A 23,323-nucleotide genomic window follows, 5' to 3' on the forward strand; every position below is an offset into this window, starting at 1 on the left:
TTGACCTTCGATTCGGTGTGCGATTGATTGGTGTATAACACGTCCAATAGTTTGGGGTCTTTGTTGACATTTGATTGTTTATTCACATTTTCGACTCGCTTCCTAATTGGTAAACAACTCTATTAAATAAATTTATCTCCAAGATTTAACGATCGACATTTTTGTCAAAAAGCAATGAACTTTTTACTACTAAAAGTATTTTTACTAATTCTCAAAAAGAATAGTAATAAATATCAATTAATCGAATTTTTATTGTTTTTGTCCAAAAATTCTCAAAAAAATTTCGCTAGCACCAAAATTATTTTGAATGAATTTTTAAACTTTACTTAATTCAATATTTTTTGGGGCCACCGAAATTATTTACAACATTTAAGCATAAGATAACAATTTTTTGCAGCTACTTCATAGTAATTATTTATTTCATTAATTAATTGATTTTATTTATAATTGTAGAAAAAATCTGTAAAATGCACAAACATAGGGAAAGTACAAAAGTATTTAATGGCAAAGGCTGAAGCCGGTGCGGTTATTAGTTTTTGAGATACAGTAAAATACACTTTTAGTAGACCCACCCTGTATACAGGGTCCTTCACTCCTCTTCTCATTATTTATTACCAAAATTGAATTTTTTATATTCTGTAGACATTATGCGCCCTCTAGGGCGCCTTTTATTAAAATATTTTTGATTATACAGAGTGTCCCAAAAAAGCGTGACGTCACAATTACATATTTTTTTAATGGCGTGCTATTATTTTTTATGCCCATTCGGATGCTCTTTTAGTTACTTACATATGCTTAAAAAATTTCAAATTGGTTCAGGGATTACTTAAAAAAAATAAAAAGAAAAAATTGATATTGAATTTTATTAGTTTTAAAAATTAATAAAAAGCCCAAACAGTATTCCTTTGATAATATTATTACTAGGTACGTATTAAACACGATCTAAAAGACATATTAATCAAGTTTGATTGATTTGAGTTAGTTCAGGGTGTACAAAATCAAACTTTTCAAAATTTACAATTTTTTTCTCATTTTAATTGGGAACCCACAAGGGCCTTGTGACTTCTTAATTATAAATTATAATCAGAAAAGTGACTACCAATTTACGATGGTAATAATAATAATTACTGGTTCAAATAGAACTTCCGGATAACTTTGTCCGAAAACGTGGTCAAGGGTGCTATGAAAATTTCATGAACACCTGTCTTAGTTGAGTTGATTACTGATGGAATTTTCACTGAATTTGATAAAAATTCACTTCCTCATTTCGGTTGCATGTCGTCCATAGCATTAGTCATAAATTTGCAATAAGCTTTCACTTTTATGACATCAATTTCGCCCGTGGATGGCATTCAGTGATACATTTTTAGCGGGATAATTTAATCCGTTTATGGCAAAAAAATGTCAAGTCCTAGCCAGTGTATTTTTAGATTGAATTAAATTCCGTCTGTCTGGGGCACGTTATCACAACCGTTTGAACTCTAATCGATTAAATTTGAAGTATTTGGTGATAATTTTTTCGGCAGTTTCTCCTTATAGTAACCTTCTATAATCTTGGCAGGCGTCCTGTTTTATTTATAATGTTGAAAAATATTCAAAAAGGTTATCATGCCACCAACTAGAGCCCATCTCGTGTCTGTTTTACTCCACCAATTGTCAACATCTCATATCACACGGATTGACACCGAAAAAAAAGTACTAGAGTACAACTGCACATTGACCGGTCGTTGGCAAGTGACTTCATATCGTAGATAACGATTTTTAGTTCGTACTAGTTTCCGTTAGACCATCGAACAGAAAATTCGTGTAGTGTGTATCCTTCGAGTTTTACCAAATGCGGCTCTGAATGCTCTAAATTCGTGCAAGGTTTCCATCCGGCCTTACTTGACATGCTGGTACGTATACATAACTCTATAATCGGATTTTTATTACAACTAATGATTGTTAATTCGTGTTAAGTCATCGATTCCACCTTGTATTATTTTAGAGCGATAAATTGGCCATCCTGATCCTGATTTACGCACAGTCACTGGTGATTCATTTTTGTTTGAATTGGAAATGTGCGTCAAAACTAGAAAAAAACTAAATCCTCCAATGACCTTAACTTATGGTAATTCGTTTGTTTCCAACTTGATTTATATTATAATGCCACAAAAGTTGGCCTAATTCGATATTTCGTTTGTTTGCAATGTAAACAATGTTGACCCCACATGAAAACAAGAACTTTGAGACTTTTGATTAAGAGAAAATGGTACAGGATAAGAATTCAGGCGGTCGTGTCAACAAAGTTGACATTTTGTTTATTCCAAGCGAAAATTGGCAATATTTCTGCAGAAGTGTTCAAAGTTCAAAGAAACAAAACTCGAAGATTATTTTAGTCTTACTATGTTCGTACATTTTATTTGAATAAAAAAGACTAGACTGAATTCAGACAAAGTAGTAAAGAAATTCTGAAACAATTAATCTCATTTTTTATGTAGATTCTTTGTATAACAAAGCGTTTAAACCACTTATTGTTTAGGTGTTACAGCGTCATTAGTTTTTCTAATTCCTCTTGTTTGCAGTTTGTTAACACTATAAATTTGGATTAAAATTAAACAAATTTAAACTAAAATTTACATCTCTTGACGCAGTGCTTTGTTAACTGCCAAATCATACAGTTCTCTTAAGTGAGAATGTATTCGTACGGTTATTGTCATTTAAAAAGGTAAAAAGGCACAAAAAATACAGTTTAATTTTATATTTCAATGTTCTTTTAAATTTATAAATATGTTATAAAGTCAGCCTTGTGAAACTAGTTCTTGTACGTACTCATACAGTAGTACTATTTTACTCAGTATTTTACATATTTTTCTGACATGGAAAATAAGGAAACGAATTCTTGGATAAAAATTATGTTGTTTATTAAGTTTATTACACTTTAAACACAAAGAGAATGTTTTAGCGGCTTGAAAAAACTTCTACTTCCATTATTTATTCGTAAAAAAAATTCCAACCTAGTATACCGGGTGTCTCAATTTGGTATTTGCACACTTCTAACTTTTTTATAGAAAAAAAAACAACATAAACCATATCAATTCTTAAATGAATTGACGAAATCTATTAGATGAAATTATCAACTTACCTTGACGATGACATTTGTCAAAATTGTGACTGTCACCTTTTTTTTCTCAAATGGCACCCTGTATATTTTTTTGCACTTCAAATTCCAAATATGTATCACACCCCAAACATTAAAAATTGTGTGATCTAAATAGTTAATTTCAAGAAAAACTTAGTTACCTATGAAAATAAAAATATCGCAGCTTATCAGTTAGTTGAAATTTGGTTAAAAAAATGGCCAGTTAATTGAATCAAGAAAAGTTAGACATTATTTTAATCTACGGGAAGTGCCAAAAAAGTAGGTATTTTTGCTTAAATTAGTAAATAAAAGTTTATAATCATTGTTTTTCTTGTTATCATAGCTCTTTTTTATCTAAAATAATTTATTTTTTTAAATTCCTTCCAATTATTTACTATTATTTTATCACATTGTGACATATTTAAAATTAGAATATTAAATTATCTATCAAATGATGCAAAAAATTATACAGGGTATGCCATTAAAAAAAAGGAGTTGAGACATTCACCGTTTTGTCAAATGTCATAAAGGTAAATTAATAATTCTATAGATTTTGTCATTTCTTTCAAAAATGTACAATGATTCTCATCTAGTCGTCTGTGAATTTTTGATATAAAATCAGAAAATGTCGCTAGGTATTTAGACATTAAATATTACCACTGTCATTTATTTAAATAACAAGCTTTGATAATAAAAGTGTTTTCTTGTACGGTGTAACAGTTTAGTTGCATTTTAACGATCAATTGAATTTTTCAACTGACATATTTGACATTTATTAACAGAGGATTCAATTGAGCAGAGCGGCACACATTTTTTTTTACATATAAACCAAGTTAAATAGATGAAAATCATTTAAAAACACATTGTATGGTTTGTACAAAGTGTGTTAAAATGATTCTCATTTAATTACCTTTGAAATTGATTTACAGTAAAAATGACATGAGTCCGCTGTCAATAAATACTAAACTGTCAGTTGTAAAATTTGCATATTGTTTGTTATTACTTTCGTTAAAACGCAACTAAAATGTTACACTGTGCAAGAAAATACCTTTATTATCGAAGCCTATTTCCGAATTGGAGACTTAATTCGATGTCTGAATGCCTATCAGTAGTTCTGTAAAGTGGCATTTCTGATTTTAAAAGAAAAATTGTTATGCCACTAGATGAAAATTATTTTAATACACCGTGTATTACTTGCAAAAATAAAAAAATACAGGGGTGTTAATTCCAAACTGAAACACAACAATTGTATACACACAATTTTTTGGTTTAAGTACCAATGGAAACTAGAGTCTTTTTCTTTTACATTTTTGCGCTTTCTTAATTTTTTTTCGAATTTATTTAATGATCGCTTGTATGTCCAAACGACTTTGTAAAAAATGTGCTTTGAAAACAACCTCAAAAAAATAATTTAAAAATCTAGAAAAATTCTGTATCTCCCTCTTGAGAGTCCTGTGACATGATGTTATAACATTTTTTTAACAAATTTAACAAAAGTGCGAATAATATTGTCAAAAATAATTGTCAAATACAAAAGCAAAGAAAATTGAGTGTTTTGAATTTTTTTGTTGATTTTTCTGTGATAATAAAGCAAGTGATATTGTCAAATCCTTGTTAAAAATTGTCTAACCAGCAACTGTAAATAATTTGTAAATTTTATTTACATGATTTTTATTGAAGTACATAACTTAGTTTAGACTCAGTTTAAAATGAGCAGAAATAAAATGTAACTCTGTACCTTCAATAATAGACCGAGGAGATAAAGGCCAGCGAGTGTGTTTCCGCGTCATTAAATCTATATCCGACTTACTTCTTATTAGTAATGTAAACACGTCTCTGCTCACCTGCGCTAAGGTCGAGGGTGTTCGTTCGTTGGCTACCACCTCTATCCAACCGGCATTTAAAAACTTCTTACTCTTAATTCCACTTAGTCGAATTATCGTTGCCGTGTCAGATGCAGTAGTGTAAAGGTAGATGAACCCGCTTTTTACGAACACGTAAAAAAATGAGTGAGATATGGCAATCGCAAGACGGTACCATCAACATCCGGGAGTCTCTGGCACTTGCAGAGACTCTATCCAAAATTAGCCTGATGACATCTCCAGCAGTCAAGAAACGTTTAATGGCAAGGAGTTTAGAACTCAAGTTCGGTCATTTGGACGAGGACTCGGGGACTTTCATTCCGCCGAAGCAGTTCCTGCAATATCTCGTCAGGTATTGTAAAAAATCTGACCTAAATCGGAGCTGGAAGAGCGCCAGGGTAATGCCCTCGCGTTGATTAAAACGCATTTTGCGACGCGAGATAAATTTAATTAAGTCGGCGGTATCGGGCAAAAAATTATCTCAACTAGGAAATTTTTGATTGGTAATTAAGCACAATTTTATGACGACTTCCTGCAATGCCGAAACATTACCTCGTGTCTTTTCCGACACATTCTGGGTCATACGTTTGAGAAAAATGCGAGAAATAATTAAATGCTTATCAATATCACGTATAAATCACGTTGCCATTACTTCCATAAGGAAAATTCTGTGATAAGAGCACTTTGTAACTTCTAAAATTTTTTACATTATTTAACTTATTTATTTCAGTAACTTTATTAATAGATTTATATGGACGTAATAAAAAGAGGTCTTTTATTGGAAATATCTATTTTTTTTTTCAAAAACTGACGATTGACACTTGATTGATAAAAACATAGATAAGCCAATAAGACTGTGCATGAAAGAATAACACTGTATAACTAAAATAGCACTTATAAGTGGTTATCAGATGCAAATACTCAATTAATTAAGGTATAATTCTCTGTGTGAAATCTGACAAATAAACAATAAACCGGTAAAAAGAGGAAGAAAGGTAAAGGAAACAATTAGTTAAATCTTTTCCTACGCATGCTATCTTCGATACAGAGACTGAGCTAAAAGTGACGCACAAAATTCTATGACTAATAGATAGAATCATTTTTATCTCCACACGGTATAAAAAAATAAACCAAAAAAATCCCAAAGAAAGTATTTTTTTTGTTTATTTTCTCCTCAAAAATACAGGGTGGTTCAAAAATGTTGGAAAAACTCTCGTTTGGTGATAAAAGATTTTCACTTAAACATAAAAATAAAGTCAGATTTTTTTTCAAGCAACTTAATTTTTATATATTTTTTAATTTGTTTTCCTTTGCAACGGTAACACTTTTTGCTCTTTTGTTTTCTATGATGTCGAATTAATTTTTTTCCAAAATTGCATATTTTTTAATTGTTTTGTACATCATACTAAGACATTAATTGTTGATTTTTTTTAACAGAGAGATTGTCCGATATTTTTGAATCACTCTGTATATAGCCCATTATGTTTGAATGTCTATATTTTCCTATTTTATTGAATTTATTTTTTTTAATATTCAATTTCATTTTTTATTCTTTTTACCAGACAGGAAGATGTGTACTATTTAAAACAAAAAATATTAGTCCATTAAAAAAGTTAGGAATGACGTCAGAATCCAAAAACAAATAGCGTCATAAATGTCACTATGATGTTAAAATGCAGCAAAAAAAAAAAATTGACCGGTTCCAGGATTTTTTATTTTTTTGATAAATGACTAACAATGAAGACCTTTGTGAAACTTTGTAGCTGATGATGGCACTTTATGCCGAAACGTTTCAAGTTGTAAATTTTGTAAAATTGTGTTTTTTTTTTAATTAAAAATGGAAAATAATATCATTATTAAATAAAAAGGAAAAATTAGTAATTTTTAATCTAGAACTGATTTATGAGTTCTTTGCCAACTTTTTGGCATTATAAATAATGCCTTAGATCGTAGAAAATACAATGGGAGGAAATGTAACTTTGCTGCATTCCATTTTATTATGCATCCAAGATATAAATGCTAATTTTTGTTCTTATGTGAAAGATTTCTTTAATCTGAGAAAATTCAAGTGAACTGTCACTCAGTAAAAATTGCAAATTTATTTATTAATTTTTTTTTCTCTTCGGAACACACAACCATTTAATTTTTAAGGAAACGTATTAACTACTTGTAGTGAAGGATTAACATGATCTTTTTAACTGACATAATAGTTATCACAATTTAATAAAAGTTTTAGTGTTAACTAAAAAAAATGGGTTTTCTGTAACTTCAAAGAAAGATTTTTAGTGGTTTAGAAAAACCCAATAAATGATTATCATGTTTAAATATTAGATGAAAAGACGCAATTATAATTTATTTAATGGTTCTCCTTTCAAAATTAAAAAAAATTCAAAGCACCTATTTTATTACGTCAAGTGGTTCCTTTGATAAGTTATTTCAAAAATGCAATTTAATTAGAGGTTTACTTTTCCACAAATTTAAACCAAATACGACCTTGCAATATTTTACAATTGTCACGAAATGATACTTTTACTACTATCAATACCATACTTTTGCAAAAGAATAAACAGGTAGTAAAATACTTATTAAAAAACGAGTTTGTAACCGCTATAAATTTAGTCACTGATTAACTAGATAAGTAACAAAAAGTTTGGGAACTCAATCAATCAGATGAAAATACAAGGTCTCATAATCTCGCTGTAATCAGCCAGAAATTGTCTGTATTGTTTGCAAATTCTCGTCTCTCGTTTCATATAAACATTTTCCTTGAAGCCATAAACAAACGTCTACATTAAATCAGCTTTTACGTGCGGTTCATTTGAAAATCAGGCAGTTGTGGGCGAAACATCTGTCGAATCCCAATATGTTCCCATTGTTCAACAGACAAATAAAAAACTGCCAAAATAAAACTTATTTTCAATATGAAACGCAATGAATTAATTAGGTAAGTCACTCCTGTTTATGTCATACGAGGATTTAGTGAAGATTATGTAAATATGATAATGTGTTATACAACAATCAAGTCTAGAGTCTAGACAACTTGTGTGTGATAGGATAACGTATTTTTTGTCAAGCAAACTTGCTGATAATATTTTAATTCAGAGGATAATCAATTTCGATAAACAAGCAAAAGCGAGGTGGAAGCGCAAAATATTTTTTCAGTATTTATATCCTCCTGAATCCAGTTCGAACCAATGAATCAATTTTAACCAGAACGTTCCAGTGTCAACTTATCTCATATTGTTGAATTTTTGGTTTTCAATCATTAGTTGTGACTGAAATATCATACGCTCCTAACTGTTTTTTCCTCCTCAGGACACGCTCAATTTTTTAATGCAAAATCTTCCAAGTAAAGTGATGCCATTTAAGTGGAATCTTGTGCAAGTTTACAGTAGACATTCTTTTCCTTGTAATTTATAGTAATTAGTGTTTGAAACAAAGTGAACGGAATGGCTGTTAGAGGGGGTCAATTTTTCTCACCGATAAGAAGATTTGCTCGTATGCTGGCCTTACCAAGGTAAGAGGAAGCATAATTTAAGCCAACCTTTAACTTGACCTTAACTAGAGTTTTGTGAACCTATAACGAATTTTGTGAGTGCTGGCTGCTCAAGGAGACGCAATTCTGCACAGTCATGCGCTTATTTATTCAAAAAATTTATTCGAAAGTACGGCAGTTTTGCTGCGGTCAGGTCAGGTCAGGCCAATGAAAAGTAAACTAGTGAAATGTTCAAACAAGTTATTGGGTGCTGACAGAGTTGTAGAAATAAATTTGCAATTTTATTGATCTATAAGCGACATTGTTATATCAATGAAAACGCTAAAATTAGCACAGTGCTTTAAGTTTGTTCGCTTGGAGTTAATTTGAATAAAAATGAGTTCGGCGCTGCCGCACTTTTCAAATAATCCAATTGTGAACTTGTATTGTCTCCAAACGTCTCAAACGTAAGTCCTATAACATTTAATTGAACACATTTATTTTTAGTTATTTGAGTTGGAAGTTCTAGTTTCGAAGTGCCAAAAAAAACTACAGCTTTTGCTTTATTATATTTATTAGAATTAGTGATTATTTAATTAAAAATAAATTAGAAACGTAACCTAAAAAAACTGTCAGTCGTGTCGCGATTCCAGAAAACTTCCTAACGAATTGCGTAGTTGTGCACGTTGGCAATAGATGTCGCGTGGATGTTTGCAGCGCGCATTTAAATATTCAAATAAGATGATTTGCATAGTTCGGTCCTTTCGTTTGAATGTTTGTCGTCACCTACATTTTTAGTTTAATGACATTGAAGTAATTGCAAACAACAAGATAAGATGTATCGATAATCCGTATTAGTTGAGACCTTTGACTCGTTGTAAAATAGCAAATCGTCGAACAAAAGTTGAAGCAGTATTACCATATCTTTTCATATGCAGAATCTCACAATAAATCAACGAATATAAAAGAGCGTCGTAGGGCTAACGTGCCAGTTGGCTTCAAAATGCTAGAATTTGACATCGGTGAGGAAAAGATCTTAAAAAATGTTCGATTACAGAAAGTTATTTTGCAACGGTAAGTCGTCGCAACCGGATAACTGATAATCGATCACAAGTTTGGTTTTTGCATCATTTTATTTTTCAATCAATTATTAGGATGGGCAGCTTCAGCTCAGCGCCGAAAATCCAAAATGACGATAACCAAGACAACGATATTCAAATACCGATCAACTTTGGCCGGTTTGAACTGCTCCAGTATTGCCAGACCCAGCCCCAAGTCCAGCCCATGGTGAAGAGGGCCTTCAAGAAAGCGGGACAAACCAACGACGATACTTATGGTTTCAAGTGCCGGAAGTTGAACGCCGTTACCAAAGGTTTGATTGCTAAAGTTTAGACCTTTTAGAGCTAAATGTTGTTACAGGTTGTAGTGATTACGTTTCTAGTCCTTACTCGTTAAGAGTTTTTCAGTGGAATATACTCTCACAAGGTATGACCGAATTTACCACTTTTCCGTTTAGTTTTGTTATTTTTTACTGTTTATAGCGCTGGGACAAATGAACGACCATTTCGTGAAATGTCCAGACGAAGCGTTAGAATGGAACTCGCGGAAATTCCGGATTATTGAGGAAATTGTCGAGTATTGTCCCGATATTATTTGTCTACAGGTCAGTTGCCATTTAATGACACAATTTTTTCTACGACCCGACCAGTCATTAAAAATGCGTTTTCTTCAAAGCTGTTTGTGTACCAAGGAAGGAAAGAACTTTTTCTTTCTAAATATTTCAGACAGAACGTTATTTACAAAAATGTTATTTACTTGTATTATTTTGCACAGGAAGTGGATCATTTCAATTTTCTGAAGTACATCCTCGGCACTCAAGGTTACACGGGGGTATTTTACCCAAAACCGGACTCACCTTGTGTTTACATCAGTGGTAATAATGGTCCCGATGGGTGTGCAATTTTTTATCGAACCAACAAATTCGATGTAATTAACATTGAATCCCGTATTTTGGAAATCTGGAGAGTACAAAGCAATCAAGTGAGTAACAAAACGTTGATCAGAATTTAAGTAATTTTTGCACAGTAAAAAAATTAAATAAGTAAAGCACGCAAAATTATTTTCCAAAAAAAAAACTCCTGAACGGGCATTTTTGCTTGGTGTCGTCTGTGTCCCATAATAACCTCTATTCAACGGACTCTCTTTTGAACGGACAGGGCGTACGAATTAAGCAAAAAGTCTCTATTCAACGGACAGCGATATGAGTTATTTTAAAACCAGGGGCCAGTTTCATTATAAATTAGAGTCTAATATTTTTAGACTTGTGTTTTTTAGAATTTTGTTTCATAAAAAGGAAGCACAAAAAAAAGGACAGGACAAGTACTCGTAAGATTAAAAACACATACAGGTAATTAATAATAATAATAATAATAATAATAATAATAATAATAAAATAATAATAATAATAATAATAATAATAATAATAATAATAATAATAATAATAATAATAATAATAATAATAATAATAATAATAATAAACCTTTATTTACGGTAATAAACTAATAAACCTTTACAAGAAGACTTAACAATAGTATATTTTTTACAAAATGTTTAATCAAAACACAAGAGCAATTAATTTGTAAAAAAATATTTAGTATTACAATAACAATTACATATATAAAGAACAATATTAAAGGGCGAACTTAAGGAAGTTGACTTTACAGAATAATAAGGAACACAAAACTTTAGTAAACGAAAATTATTGAAAAAATTAAACGTAGAACAAATTGAAAAGTAGATTCTTCTAGTTTGCGCCCATACTCTAATATAGACCGAACAAGTGTAACAAATAAAGTTTTTAGTGCTAATTTTTTTTAAAATCTTGTCCATATCTTTTACTTATTTTTCTTGTATAATTTTTAACAGATAATATTAAGGGCACAGATTTACCTATATTTTACAAGTCTATATCCCTATTTTAAAATACTAGTATTTTTTAAATGACGAATTATTTGGCAAAGAAAAGTTTAAAAGAAATTCATTTTCAAAATTTAAAAAATAAATCACCTATAAGGCAAAAACACAAAGACATTTTTTGGAGTTATTAACTGTTTCAAAACTATAAAAACGCCGACGTCGCATTTTTTTCAAAATTAGTTGTTATTAATTACTTATTAATACTAGACAAGGATTTTCAAATTTTTTCAAAAAACATTTTAAAAAATTATAAGTGCCATAAAAAAATAGTAGCAGTGAGTTACAGTAATTTTTAATTGTCCGCTGTTGAGAGGTGTCCACTAATGGGAGGTAAGAAATTTTAATATACGATTTGTTACGTTCCTACAAACATGTCCGTTGTGAAGAGGTGTCCGTTTTTCGGAGCTGTCTATTAAGGGAGGTTTCACTGTACTTAAAAATAATAAAAAGTTATTTTTTACACGGTCCTGTTTTAAAATATTGATATTTAAATAAAATAATTTGTGCCGGTGTATTAAAAAATCATGTCTAATTAGGTGGCCCTTTTGGCGAACCTGCGCATCAAAGAGACCGGCCAGGAGGTCTGTGTGACCACCACGCACTTGAAGGCCCGCCAAGGCGCCTTCCTGTCCACTTTGCGCAACGAACAAGGCAAGGATTTGCTCCAGTTTGTGTCGCAACATTGCGGCCCCCGACCTGTTGTCATCTGCGGCGATTTTAATGCAGAACCTATTGAGCCCATCTACAGTACCATCTTATCGGACGAATATCTAAATCTTGGTAGTGCTTACGCTGACTGTGATAGTTCGAGCGCGAATTCAGCGGCGCGAGAACCCCCTTACACCACGTGGAAGATAAGGGACGAGGGCGAAGTCTGCCACACCATAGACTATATTTTTTACAAGAAGGGCTGTTTAGAGGTTGAAGCTGTGCTGGAGTTGCCCACCGGGGAGGAAATTGGAGAGGATAGGGTTCCCTCGTTTTCGTATCCTTCGGATCATTTTTCGCTCGTTTGCGATTTTAAGATTGGTCAAAAGGCGACGCTTTGATTTGTACATTGTGATAATTAATTTTAGGGAAGTGTTGTGTAATGTCTGTAAATTATTTGTGCCTATTTCTTATGTAAGACCTTTTTCAATAACTAATAGGATTTTAATAAAATTCTAAACAAACGTTCAGCTGAAAAGCTTGTTTTATTATTCATACTTGCTAATATTTGAATTGGGCGCCATGTCTTTGGCCATGTTGGCGGTACTGTACAATTTTGACAGACGGTTCAAGTGTTGAATTGTGAGCGAAAACTGCAGTAATGAATCAAAAAGACGTTTTTCCACGCGTTTTAAATCAAAGTGTTGGTTTTCTGAGTAATTCCCTAAACATTTTCTATTTTCGGCCCATCACCGTATTTACAAACCCAAGTAAAATGTATGGAAGATATCAAGAACAATAACCCGAAGTTGTTGTGCCGTTGCATGTGCCTTTAGACCTAGATCACAGGTAAGTAATCTTAACATGTATTTTTTCTATTCTAAAATACTATTTTCATTTGAATATGCTAGCCATGCCTAGGGTTTTTATTGCGTCGGTTGGCAGCACTTATTCACTGTTACTTTTAGTTAATTTTAGAGATATACTGGGGGGTCTCACCTAGGACTTTCGAGCCTGATATCTCAGATATTTGTCAACGGATTTTTATGAAATTTAAAATGTAGTTATTTAAAAAAATAAAGATTAAATTGAAGCAATGCAACAACTCAAGTCTTAAAAACTTAATTTTTACATTCCTTTTAAACTTACATAAAAAAAACTCATTGTCAATAAATGCTGTAAGAAAAAACTCATCTTTGAAAAACGTTTATTTTACATGAAAAAAAACTGTTACTATAGTCCGGGACATTTCTATATGAGATACGTCATACCGCATACCTTGACGCGAGACTATATAGAGCACAAAAACTAGATAAGAGCTCAAATTTAGGGAACTTGGTTGTTTGATGTGTTTGACAGATGACAAATGTAAACAATAATAAAAATTTAAATATTTCTTTATTGTAGTAAAGTACAGCAAAATGTACCAACTAGAACACTTAAAAACAAATGGAGAAACTTTCAAATGCTTTGAAGTACCGTTGCTGGAGTACTGTTGGGGTTATGTTTGACCTTGGTATGACTGTCAGGTTTAAAGTTGAAATTTGCATTAAAAAGGCCATAAAAGCCTCGAAGTGACTTTTAGGGTAGTCATCGTCATGTTCCAATTGCATGCCCCCTCTCTGACACATCAGTAAAATTTGCCACAAAAGTTTTAAAAAACGACTTTAAACAACAAAAAAGGCCCTATTTTCATTAACAATGAAACATATCTCGCTGCATGCGGCACGACATAGGCCTCATAGACCAATCTCATTGTGAATGGTTTTCGCTGAGATCACTTTGAGAGGGTTTCACTGAGACTGACGTTGGCGGAAGGCTGAAACCTGCCTCGCGACAAGTCTTTGCACCAACATTCGAAAACGCTGTCAATGGCTTAAAATGATGAAACTGTGTCAGTTTTTTTGTGTCTTTTGGGATTAGTCTTTGAGTCCTGTCGCGCCGCATGTAGCGAAGCAGATCTCATTGTGAATGGGTTCTTTAAGAAACAGTTTCAATGTACACCACAAGACATACACTGAGACGGCCTCATGCCTCATATCATGGCTTGTAATTGACAGCATTTTATAAAATGATTTGGAATCATAATGCAGAGATTGTTGCGAGACAGGCAGGCAGGTCTCAAGCCTACTGCAGAAGTCGCTCTCAGTGAGTCCATGTCTTAGAGATGCAAGACCAATTTAGACCATTTACAGTGAGATTGGTGCCCGAAACCTATGTCATGCAGGAAGCCAAACTTCGTCGTGAATGGACCCTTTTTAATGGGGGTGTGCTTTTTGAATAAATTTGAAATGGCCTTTTTGAAAAAAGCAGTTGTCTCTCTTTTATTCATCTATTCAACACGTTTGTATTCGATGCACTTACACCAATTTCATTATCAGTGTCTTGATTATCAGGCAAGGGCAAAGTGGAATTGGAGGTAACCCAGAAATAAAAACACTTTAATTTCCTTTATTAGTAGGCTATATTTTTTATACAAGACGACTACTCTCAGATAGAGACGTACAAAAATGTAAACAAGAGTAAAAGTTGGTTTTTCGCAATATTTCACACTATTCTTCCACACGTCCACAGTAAAATCAGAAAGCGCTTCTTGTTATAAAGCCCTTATTATGTTTTTCGACGATGGCTGAGACTTTGTGACGTATTTGTTAAACGTAAGTTTTCAAATACCCCATGCCAGTGCAACGGAGTTATATTAACAATTTTATGGGATTATTTTTAACTTTACACCCATTCTGCTTGAAACAAGAGTCGCTACCAGGAAATAACAACGAAAAAAGTGGACCCAAAAGGCTTCAGCTGCAAATTATAAACACTATCTGTGATTTTTTTAATAATTAATTAATAAATGTCGTGAACTTACTTTGAAGTAAACAGTGAGCTCCATCTATAACTCATAATTACTTGAACCGCAATTCCCATCATCAAAATGTGCAAAACTGCGATAAGTGAGGTTATGCAGTTATGCACTTTGTTTTCCAGTTTTTCACACAAAATATATCACAAATCGTACAACCAGCGATAGTCAGTACTGTCAGTACGTCACAGCAGCTTTCTCCAGCACAATCACTGACTGCAATTCTGTGTTGTGCCATTCCCGTCTTATCATATAATCTATAATTGTTATATGACAAGTAATGTTTCTACCTTCAAAAATACTTGCGTAAATATTTTATTATCCCGTTAGTACACACTTTTAAAGCAGCCACTGGTTATATAGATTAAAATTATAACATTTCCTTTGTTATTGTGTTATTGTTTACATCAGTCAGCTGTTTACTGTCATTTTCTAATGCTACCAATTTAAAAAATGTCCCTTTTATTAAAGCTCAAGGACCATAGAATGAGAGAGAGAACATTTTTTGTTCACATAGACGCTGAATATACGTATAAATGTCAAAAAATTCAAATTTTTTATGTCCAAATAGAAATGTCCCGGACTGTACCACTGAATTTTGGTCACCCCTACTCTCATAAATGTGTTACTCAAGTAACATTTCACATTTATCTCTCACCCCTACAAAGTTAAAAAACAACATTTTTGACTTACTTTTGGTACTGGATGCTTTAATTTTTTTAAAAAAGGACAAAAAGCTTGAAAAACGCGCACAATTTTGACAGTTTTTTCAGTGGTGCACAAAATGCTGCTTAGCAATGCTTGATCAATTATTTCCAAAGGTGACTGCTCAAATACTTTCAAAATTTGGATCAGGTTTTTTACAACAAAATCTAATTTAATGATCTAATGGTAATTTGACTTAATTTTAAATAAAAGGAAGGTGTTTTAAAATTACATATTTACGGTCCACTCTTTTCTCAGGTAATCTCACTGGTTTTTGTGCTTAAAGAGAAATTAATCACCACTTAAAAAGTCTTTTTGAGATTTTCGGGATATTTTTTAGATGGTTGTCTAGGCATTTCCATTTTTTATGAGAAAATAAAATTCCAATTGTAAAAAATAAACTTTATTACATCCTTAAAACATACAATAGACTTTTGCTTACACCTAAAGCTTTACTGGACAGTTTTTCACTCCTCCTTCGAGTCACACATTTCCACAAGCCCTGCAACAATAATTTAAGTAATTTTTCAAAAATTAGTCTCTTTTATAAAAAAGAGTTGAATAGTTCCGAAACAAAAAGAGATAGACCTATAATAGTTTATATAAAGTTACATTATTTTTTTGGTAAAATCTAATTATGCAAAAATATATAGGGTGTTTCATTTAAAAAACATATAACTTTGGTTCACCACCTTGTGTACAATGAAAATATTTTTAATTTGTGGACTTTAAGTGTATTTATCGGGTAATGATTAATGAAAACGACATGGCAATATCTCCAATATAAAAAAAATTATGGATCGATTATGCACCCCAGGGTCACGCTGTGTGTATTACTGGTTGCATCTTAGAGGCGTAAAATTATGTGTAAAAATTTGTCAAAAAAAACCGTATCCGGGTACAGTGTTCCAAATTACAAACAAACTTGTTACCAGTCTTTCTAGATCACTCTGTATTATGTTTTTTTATGAGTGAGCGCTTTTTTCAACACATTTTTTTAATGTTGCGTTTTATGTTGGTAGCACTTTATATTAAATGACAGTTAACAAGAAAATGGCCGCGTTAGGTGTTTTTTGAAATTTCTGTTTTCTATTTGCAAAAGACTAAAATCCTGTATTTCTTCAATAATGGTGAGAATCGCAATGTATTAAAAAAATCCTTACTTGTAACAATGCCATTCAACGCGTCCACCGCTGGCGAATTCGGTAAATCCCCGACAAAATCCCTCCCTTCGTCACAATACCTCGCAATCGTGGGGTCCAGGGGCAAACTCCCCAAAAACGGCACTTTCAAATCTTCGCACATTTTCTTCGCCCCTCCTGTAGCCGCTGGAAAAATCTCCGACAATCTCTTACAACACGGACACACAAAAATCGACATATTCTCCACAACGCCCAAAATCCTAATATTGACTTTTCGACAAAAATCAATTTCTTTGCGCACATCCAATAATGCGACTTCTTGTGGCGTTGTCACAATCACAGCCCCTGTGAGCCCCGCTTGAGACAGATAAGTCGATGCTGAAAGATGCTCATCGGATGTGCCAGGAGGCGTATCCATGAGCAGGTAATCAAGGGTGCCCCAATCAACCTCACTGAGGAATTGACGGATCATGCCGTTTTTTTTGGGGCCTCGCCAGATAACAGCATCGTCAGGGGACGATAATAAAAAGCCGATTGACATCACTGATAAATTATCATCCACGTACTGAAAAATTGAGTCAATTGAGTGATTCAAGGGGGCACAAGGAGCGTACCACTGGCGACCAACCGGAGCCCGATTGGTGCACTTGCTCGTTAAGGGCCCCCAAAACACGGGGCTGCGAGGGGCCGCAAATGTCGATGTCCAAAACAGCCACCTAAGAAAAATTATTAAAAAAAAAACAATAATATCATACCTATTTTTTTATTTTCTTGTTTTATCCTATCATTTAATTTAATTATTTAGACACCTGCATGAGCACCGGGTGGATAAAAATCGTATAAGACACTCCTTCAACCCGCTGAGGAAGACTTCCAAGTCAAATCTCTGATGAAGCTGTACAGACTACCCAAAAATCCTCCAAGTCCCAATAGCCCGTCAGATATGAGTTGTAAGTGTTATTTAATTTTAATTCTCACTTTAAAATTACTTTGCGATTTGATTTTTCGAACTTTGTCAATTTGTTTTTTTTTGTATTAATTATTTGTGGAAGATGTAAATAGATGTTCAGCCGTACAACCTATCGGCTGCTGATAAAGAACGTCAAATTGAATTAAAAATTCCTATGACGAAAAATTGTTTGAGCCTTTTTTCACGAGATATAGCTCTTCAAAGTTATTTTTTTTATTCTTCAGACCTTTGTCAGGGAAAACGACAGCTCTTGTAAATGAAACAAATACCTCTTGAAAAAAACAGCAATTAATGTCTTAACGAAGCACAAAATAATTTAAAAAACTTTTAAATTCGACAATAATCCGACGAAACAAAAGAGCAACAGTCGATAGCATTGCTAAGGAAAACAAATAAAAATATATATAAAAAAGCATTTTTGTGTTAAACGTCTTTTATCATGATATGAGAGTTTGGCCGTCATTTTCGAATCACTCTGTATAAATGCGAAAATTTTAAAAATCTTTAAAAATGTGTTGAACTAAATATTTAATTCTTAGGTGAGATCTAGATGGCTTGCAATAATTAATAAATATAAACAATTCCTCTCTATTTTTTTTTGTCGATTTGTTTAAACAGATCAAAATATTTTATGTTGTAATACTTTTTCATAAAACGGGAAAACTATCGTTCGAAAATTTATGATGGTTTTATAAAAAAAATTGGTGTCTGAAAACTTTTACTGGATTTTCCTTATTTAAATTAAATGTCGACTTTAACTTTAATCTTAAAAGTGTTTAAATATGTGTTGAAATAATAAATAATTAATTAGATAACATCAAGACTACTTGAAATTAGAAAATTAAATTAAAGTAAATTTAAACGAAAATATTGTAACAACTCCTCTCTGATTTTTGTTGGATTTATTAATTTATTCTTATGGAATTTGGAAAAATTGAAGAAAAAGTCGTAATTTTTATTTAAATAATTTAACTTAACTGGTGAAAATATTTCATAATTTGAATAGTTTTGTATAAAACGAGTTCTAATATTTCTGATTTATTTATTTTTTTATTTATTCCTTATTTATTACAATTTAATGTATTTAATTACTTTAATGGGACATTTAAAAATTAATGCTCCTTTAAATTAAGTTTCGTCTATTAATGTAGTAAATTGTCGAATTTGCTTTTAATCTGCTCCAAATTTCTGTGGCATTTTTTTTTTTTTTTTTTTTTTTTGATAAATGAAGCCAGTGTTTTTTGCTTACTTTCTCATTTTGAAAAATGTAAATACCTGTCTTACAGATTAGTTAATTGTAATGATTATTATTAATTGTATCAATCATTTTACGTTCAATAAGATATTTCTTCAAGCAATAAAAGTTCTTTCACTTTGAAAAAATTGCTTCCACGTTTTTTTTTCTTCTAATCTTTAAATGCAGTTTTACACACAAACAGAGCTTGACAAATTCAACAGCGTTCAACAGAAAATCGTCTATTTTTTTATACATAAAGTGGTACTAACACATATAATTTAGATTATCATTTATGCCAAAAAAATTTAAATATGAGAGCCATAAAAAAATTATTAACTTTTTATTAACCAGAAAATTGAGTGTGTGATTTTGAATAACAATTCCTTATTTTATAGTCAGTCACAAGGTTGGTCAAAAGTCGCTGATATCGAATGAGGGAATCCTGTAAACAGGACAAAGTGCGAAAAAAATAATATTTACACAATGGATCTTTGCATACAAAAAGATATTTTTAGAATTTTTATTTGATAATGCGGTCGCGTAATCATCATGACAAACAAAGAATTGATTTATTTACGTAAACAATAATAAATTCCCGAAAACATCGTCTCAAGGCCCTTTTAAAAACACAATTTTTTCAATTAAACTAAATGCAAAATGCATTCTAGTCAGTTCAATCTAACCCCGTCTGAGCAAAATAGGGCGCAGTGCCAGGCCGTGCCTGGCACAAGCCATTCAACTTTGCCCTGTACCAAAGATAGTACACTAGTCTGTTCTACCAATTGACACACAAAAAATGATTTTCGGATACCCCGAAACACGTCGAAGTCGTTACAACCGAGTGAGTCAAAAATAAAAAATTGCACTTTGAGTAACAATCACACACACTTACATTGCGCTCCTTATCGGCCGCAGCCAAACTTCGGCCAAGTAACGCCGTTACGGTGCTTTTCCCCACGCCCCCTTTCCCAGACAAAATCAGAATTTTGTTCCTAACTTGTTCGAGTCTCTCCTTTACCAGCTGAATGCCCGGGTCGGGGCCCTTGGGCCCCGACGCGCAAATCTGCTGGTTGGGGCACCCCGCACAAGCTGAGGCTTTGCCAGCGTTGGCGCTCTCAGTCCCTGGACAATCTAATAAAAATAACCCCACAAAAAATTATTATTAATTGTCAGCACGTAAACAAAGCACGAAACTCACGTTCGGGCACACTTCCGGCTTTTTCAACACTTGTTGCCATCGTATTATCGTCAAAACGTACGAAAACGACGAATTGTTATCACAAATTGTGAGGTTAAGTGCTTGACGTTTCGTTTTTATTGACTGGTCGGTGTACCAACTACGGTAAAAAACCCCAAATCGGTTCAAATGTTTTTGTTGACGGAACCAAAAGTCAAAATTATTTCGCTTTTTTAGATGTTTAGTGAGTAGTTGGGTGAATGGCGGTAAAAAACGAGACAGTGTTATATTCAGTAAGCGATTAATTTACGAAATTACAACGTTGATGCGTTTTTCTAGCAACTTCAACCATGGAGTACCGTGGGGGCCGATCCTTGCATGGAGCAGGTCGGGGGGCCGCCAGTGCCGGTCCGCATTGGTCAGTACTACCAAACTCCAAGGCCCCACCCTTGGAGGCCCACGCTGGGTTACGAAAACGTGGAAGTGACCCCATTGTGAGCCCTCTTATTTTAATTTAAGAAAAATGTGCATAATTTTGGTCATAGGCCGAGTCAACCGGTCACAAATGCGCTCATCGATCCCTGTTATACTCCGCATGGGATGGCCACCGAGCCGTTGAAATTTCCGAATTTGGTGACCGGTTTTGAGCGAAATCCGGCCCATGCAGCTAGGGCTGCCCTTTATACGAGATATACGCCCATTGAGTGGACGCATAATAATTTGCGGAATTATGGCGAGTCGGATACGAATCGGAATTATTCGGAGCGGCTCAGGGGCGAATTTATTCGGGTCATGAGGTACTACAAAAATTTTAAAAATATTGCTAGTACTACTTGGTTTTTTTCCCAGAGAAACTGATGAAAAAACGGCGCAAGGTCAGCGCGAGGTGGGCCGAAGACTTGGTGAAAGAATCACCGATTTGACGTTTTGGCGGAATGAGGCCCGCACTGAGCTCGAGAGACTTTTGACTGAGAGTGATTTGCTGCAAGAAGCTCGCAGGTAAGTGAACGTTTCTTGAATTTTTTTAATTATGACAAAACTATTCGAAAAAGTGGGGCTATTTTGATGCTAATCTATGTAAAATGATCTGGGGAATCGATTGGCATCGAGAAAATTGCTAAATTCCCAATAGTTTATTAGTTATGAATTTTTTTAAATTTTACCTATTTTTGCTTTTATTTGCAATTTTCTCGAAAACTATTAGTCGGAGAACAATGATTTTTTTTGAAAAAGATAGATAATTAAATGACCTTTCCAACGATATTAAACTTTGTAGGGTTATCTCTAATAGTTCCGGAGTTATTGCTCGATAAATGATCCGGGTATCCGGATTTGACCAAAATCGCGACGAAAATTGAAAAAAATCAAACATCAATAAATCGAACATAGAGACTTTTTTAGACTTTTAATAACTCTAGAGGGTTGTAAAGACATATAAAAGTTCATAAAACTTTGCTAGAGTGAGTCTAAAAAAAATTTGTTTTCAGTTTTACGGTGACCATACCTAAGCAAAAAAATTCAAACTTTTAAATCTCATGAAAAGCTGGTATAGCACAGAGAATGAGCCGCGGAATTCACTAGAATAAACCGTTTTGTTCTGCGACGTGTAGTTTTTGATTTATGAATTTTTAATAAATTACCCGGCGCATCCACCATTTTTCAAGATGGAATAATTTTTTAATTATGTTCTCGAGTAAGCTAGTGTTGTTTGAAAGCTGTTATAACACGTGAAATGAGCCACAGAATTCACCGGAATAAACCGTTTTGCTCTATAACTTTTAACTTTCGAGTTATAAATTGTTTTCTGTAGCCGGAACGCGGCGTTTTGAAAATTTGGTCAAAATGTATTGTCCGTCGTAGTTACTTTTCATTGCTGCATAATTATTGGTCACAATTGTTACTTGCAGGTCTTTAGAGAAGGCTATTTCGGACATTGAGGGGCCCCTCCATATCGCTCAGGAGTGCCTCTACCAAAGAGAAAACCGCCAGGGAATTGATCTAGTCCACGATAATGCCGAACACTCCCTTCTAAAAGAAATCGAAATTTATCGAAACTCTCAGGAACAACTCAAATGTCTCTACGAACGCATCAAGGACCAGCTCAGAAATAACAGAGCGGCTCAGCACGAACTCGAAACTGACGTTCGGAGCAAAGAAGGGGCTCTTGGAATTGACAACATGTGCCACCAACTCAATAATTTCTCCAAAGGAATCAACTACTACGGAGGGATAGAAAAATACGACCCTACGTAATTTATTTCCAACATTTTTTTTTAATTTTTATTTGGTGTCTAAATTTATTAGGGTTTCAACGGTTCAAACGTGGGCCGAAAACAGCAACCGAATCGTTCAAAGATCACAATCAGAAAGAGGCAAATCGGCTCAGTTACGTTCCGATATTGAAAATTTAATAAACACAGTTGCTACTCAAATTTGGGATGCTTGGAGTAATACGAATAATGCGTTAGCAAGACGGGCAGCAGAAACATTAGAAGCCAAAAGTAAACTCCAAATGCATTTGCATAAAATCCAACAGGAAATTTTCGATGTTGAGAAAAATATCGAATTGATCAAGAAGGCAATTATGGATAAGAGCAATCCAATGAAAGTGGCACACACAAGACTTGAAGCGAGAACTCATCGGAAAAACGTCGAGTTGTGCAGAGATACGGCCCAAGACAGGTAGGCAAAAATTCTCCATTCACTTTAGTATTCGCACCCTTGTTTTTTGATTTTTGTGAAAAAGTATGAGACTTGCACTTTTCACACGCCAAGTCCTAGTAGAATGCAGCAGAACGATTTTTTTTCTTAGTTGTGTCTTGAGTTCGGCCTTTTTTAAACGGCGCCAAAAACCAAGTTCCTGAAAGTAATGTCTTGATAATAATTTCAGACTTGTGCGAGAAGTGGTTGATATTCAAGACAGCATTGAATATCTCCACAGAAAGCTCCAAGAAGCGGAAGCTCAGCATCAACAACTGCTCAAAACTCGATCAAATCTCGAGTCAGATTTGCACAATAAAGTCAATTCGTTGTTTATTGATCGAGAAAAATGCATGGGGATGAGAAGGTCATTCCCTATCACTGCCACCATCAAATACTAACACATTCAGTCCAAAAATAAATCGTGCACTAACAAATTTTTATTTAAAC

At 33.3% G+C, this 23,323-nt stretch overlaps 3 protein-coding genes across 12 annotated transcripts; 2 read left to right on the forward strand and 1 right to left on the reverse strand.

Moving 5' to 3' along the window:
• The first annotated feature begins 1,582 nt into the window (after positions 1–1,582).
• cu (curled) lies at positions 1,583–12,620 on the forward strand. Of its 9 annotated transcripts, none has more exons than XM_969636.5 (7): positions 1,585–1,895; positions 8,299–8,500; positions 9,613–9,830; positions 9,878–9,943; positions 10,000–10,121; positions 10,292–10,498; positions 11,971–12,620. In XM_969636.5, the coding sequence occupies exons 2-7, from the start codon at positions 8,433–8,435 to the stop codon at positions 12,481–12,483; spliced, it is 1,194 nt and encodes a 397-aa protein (XP_974729.2). In that variant the 5' UTR covers positions 1,585–1,895; positions 8,299–8,432; the 3' UTR covers positions 12,484–12,620. The 9 variants fall into 9 exon arrangements, with proteins under 9 accessions (XP_008190603.1, XP_974729.2, XP_015832969.1 ...); XM_064358526.1 differs by lacking the exon at positions 1,585–1,895 and adding an exon at positions 2,689–2,707; XM_008192380.3 differs by lacking the exon at positions 1,585–1,895 and adding an exon at positions 7,702–7,927.
• Positions 12,621–16,034: 3,414 nt separating this feature from the next.
• On the reverse strand, positions 16,035–20,353 carry Nubp1 (NUBP iron-sulfur cluster assembly factor 1). Its single transcript, XM_969617.4, has 5 exons — positions 20,195–20,353; positions 19,889–20,127; positions 17,404–17,505; positions 16,811–17,354; positions 16,035–16,149 (listed from the first exon to the last, which is right to left on the reverse strand). Exons 1-5 carry the CDS (start codon positions 20,232–20,234, stop codon positions 16,115–16,117), a joined length of 960 nt encoding a protein of 319 aa, XP_974710.1. The 5' UTR covers positions 20,235–20,353; the 3' UTR covers positions 16,035–16,114.
• Positions 16,672–23,316, forward strand: LOC663560 (tektin-3). Of its 2 annotated transcripts, XM_015977476.2 has the most exons (8): positions 16,672–16,777; positions 17,595–17,739; positions 20,513–20,667; positions 20,719–20,970; positions 21,023–21,172; positions 22,081–22,422; positions 22,478–22,855; positions 23,064–23,316. In XM_015977476.2, the coding sequence occupies exons 3-8, from the start codon at positions 20,552–20,554 to the stop codon at positions 23,272–23,274; spliced, it is 1,449 nt and encodes a 482-aa protein (XP_015832962.1). In that variant the 5' UTR covers positions 16,672–16,777; positions 17,595–17,739; positions 20,513–20,551; the 3' UTR covers positions 23,275–23,316. The 2 variants fall into 2 exon arrangements, with proteins under 2 accessions (XP_015832962.1, XP_974692.1); XM_969599.5 differs by lacking the exons at positions 16,672–16,777; positions 17,595–17,739 and adding an exon at positions 20,327–20,466.
• The last annotated feature ends 7 nt before the right edge of the window (positions 23,317–23,323 follow it).

This window comes from Tribolium castaneum, chromosome 1 (assembly GCF_031307605.1).
Source record: "Tribolium castaneum strain GA2 chromosome 1, icTriCast1.1, whole genome shotgun sequence".
Classification (NCBI taxonomy): Eukaryota; Metazoa; Arthropoda; class Insecta; order Coleoptera; family Tenebrionidae; genus Tribolium; species Tribolium castaneum.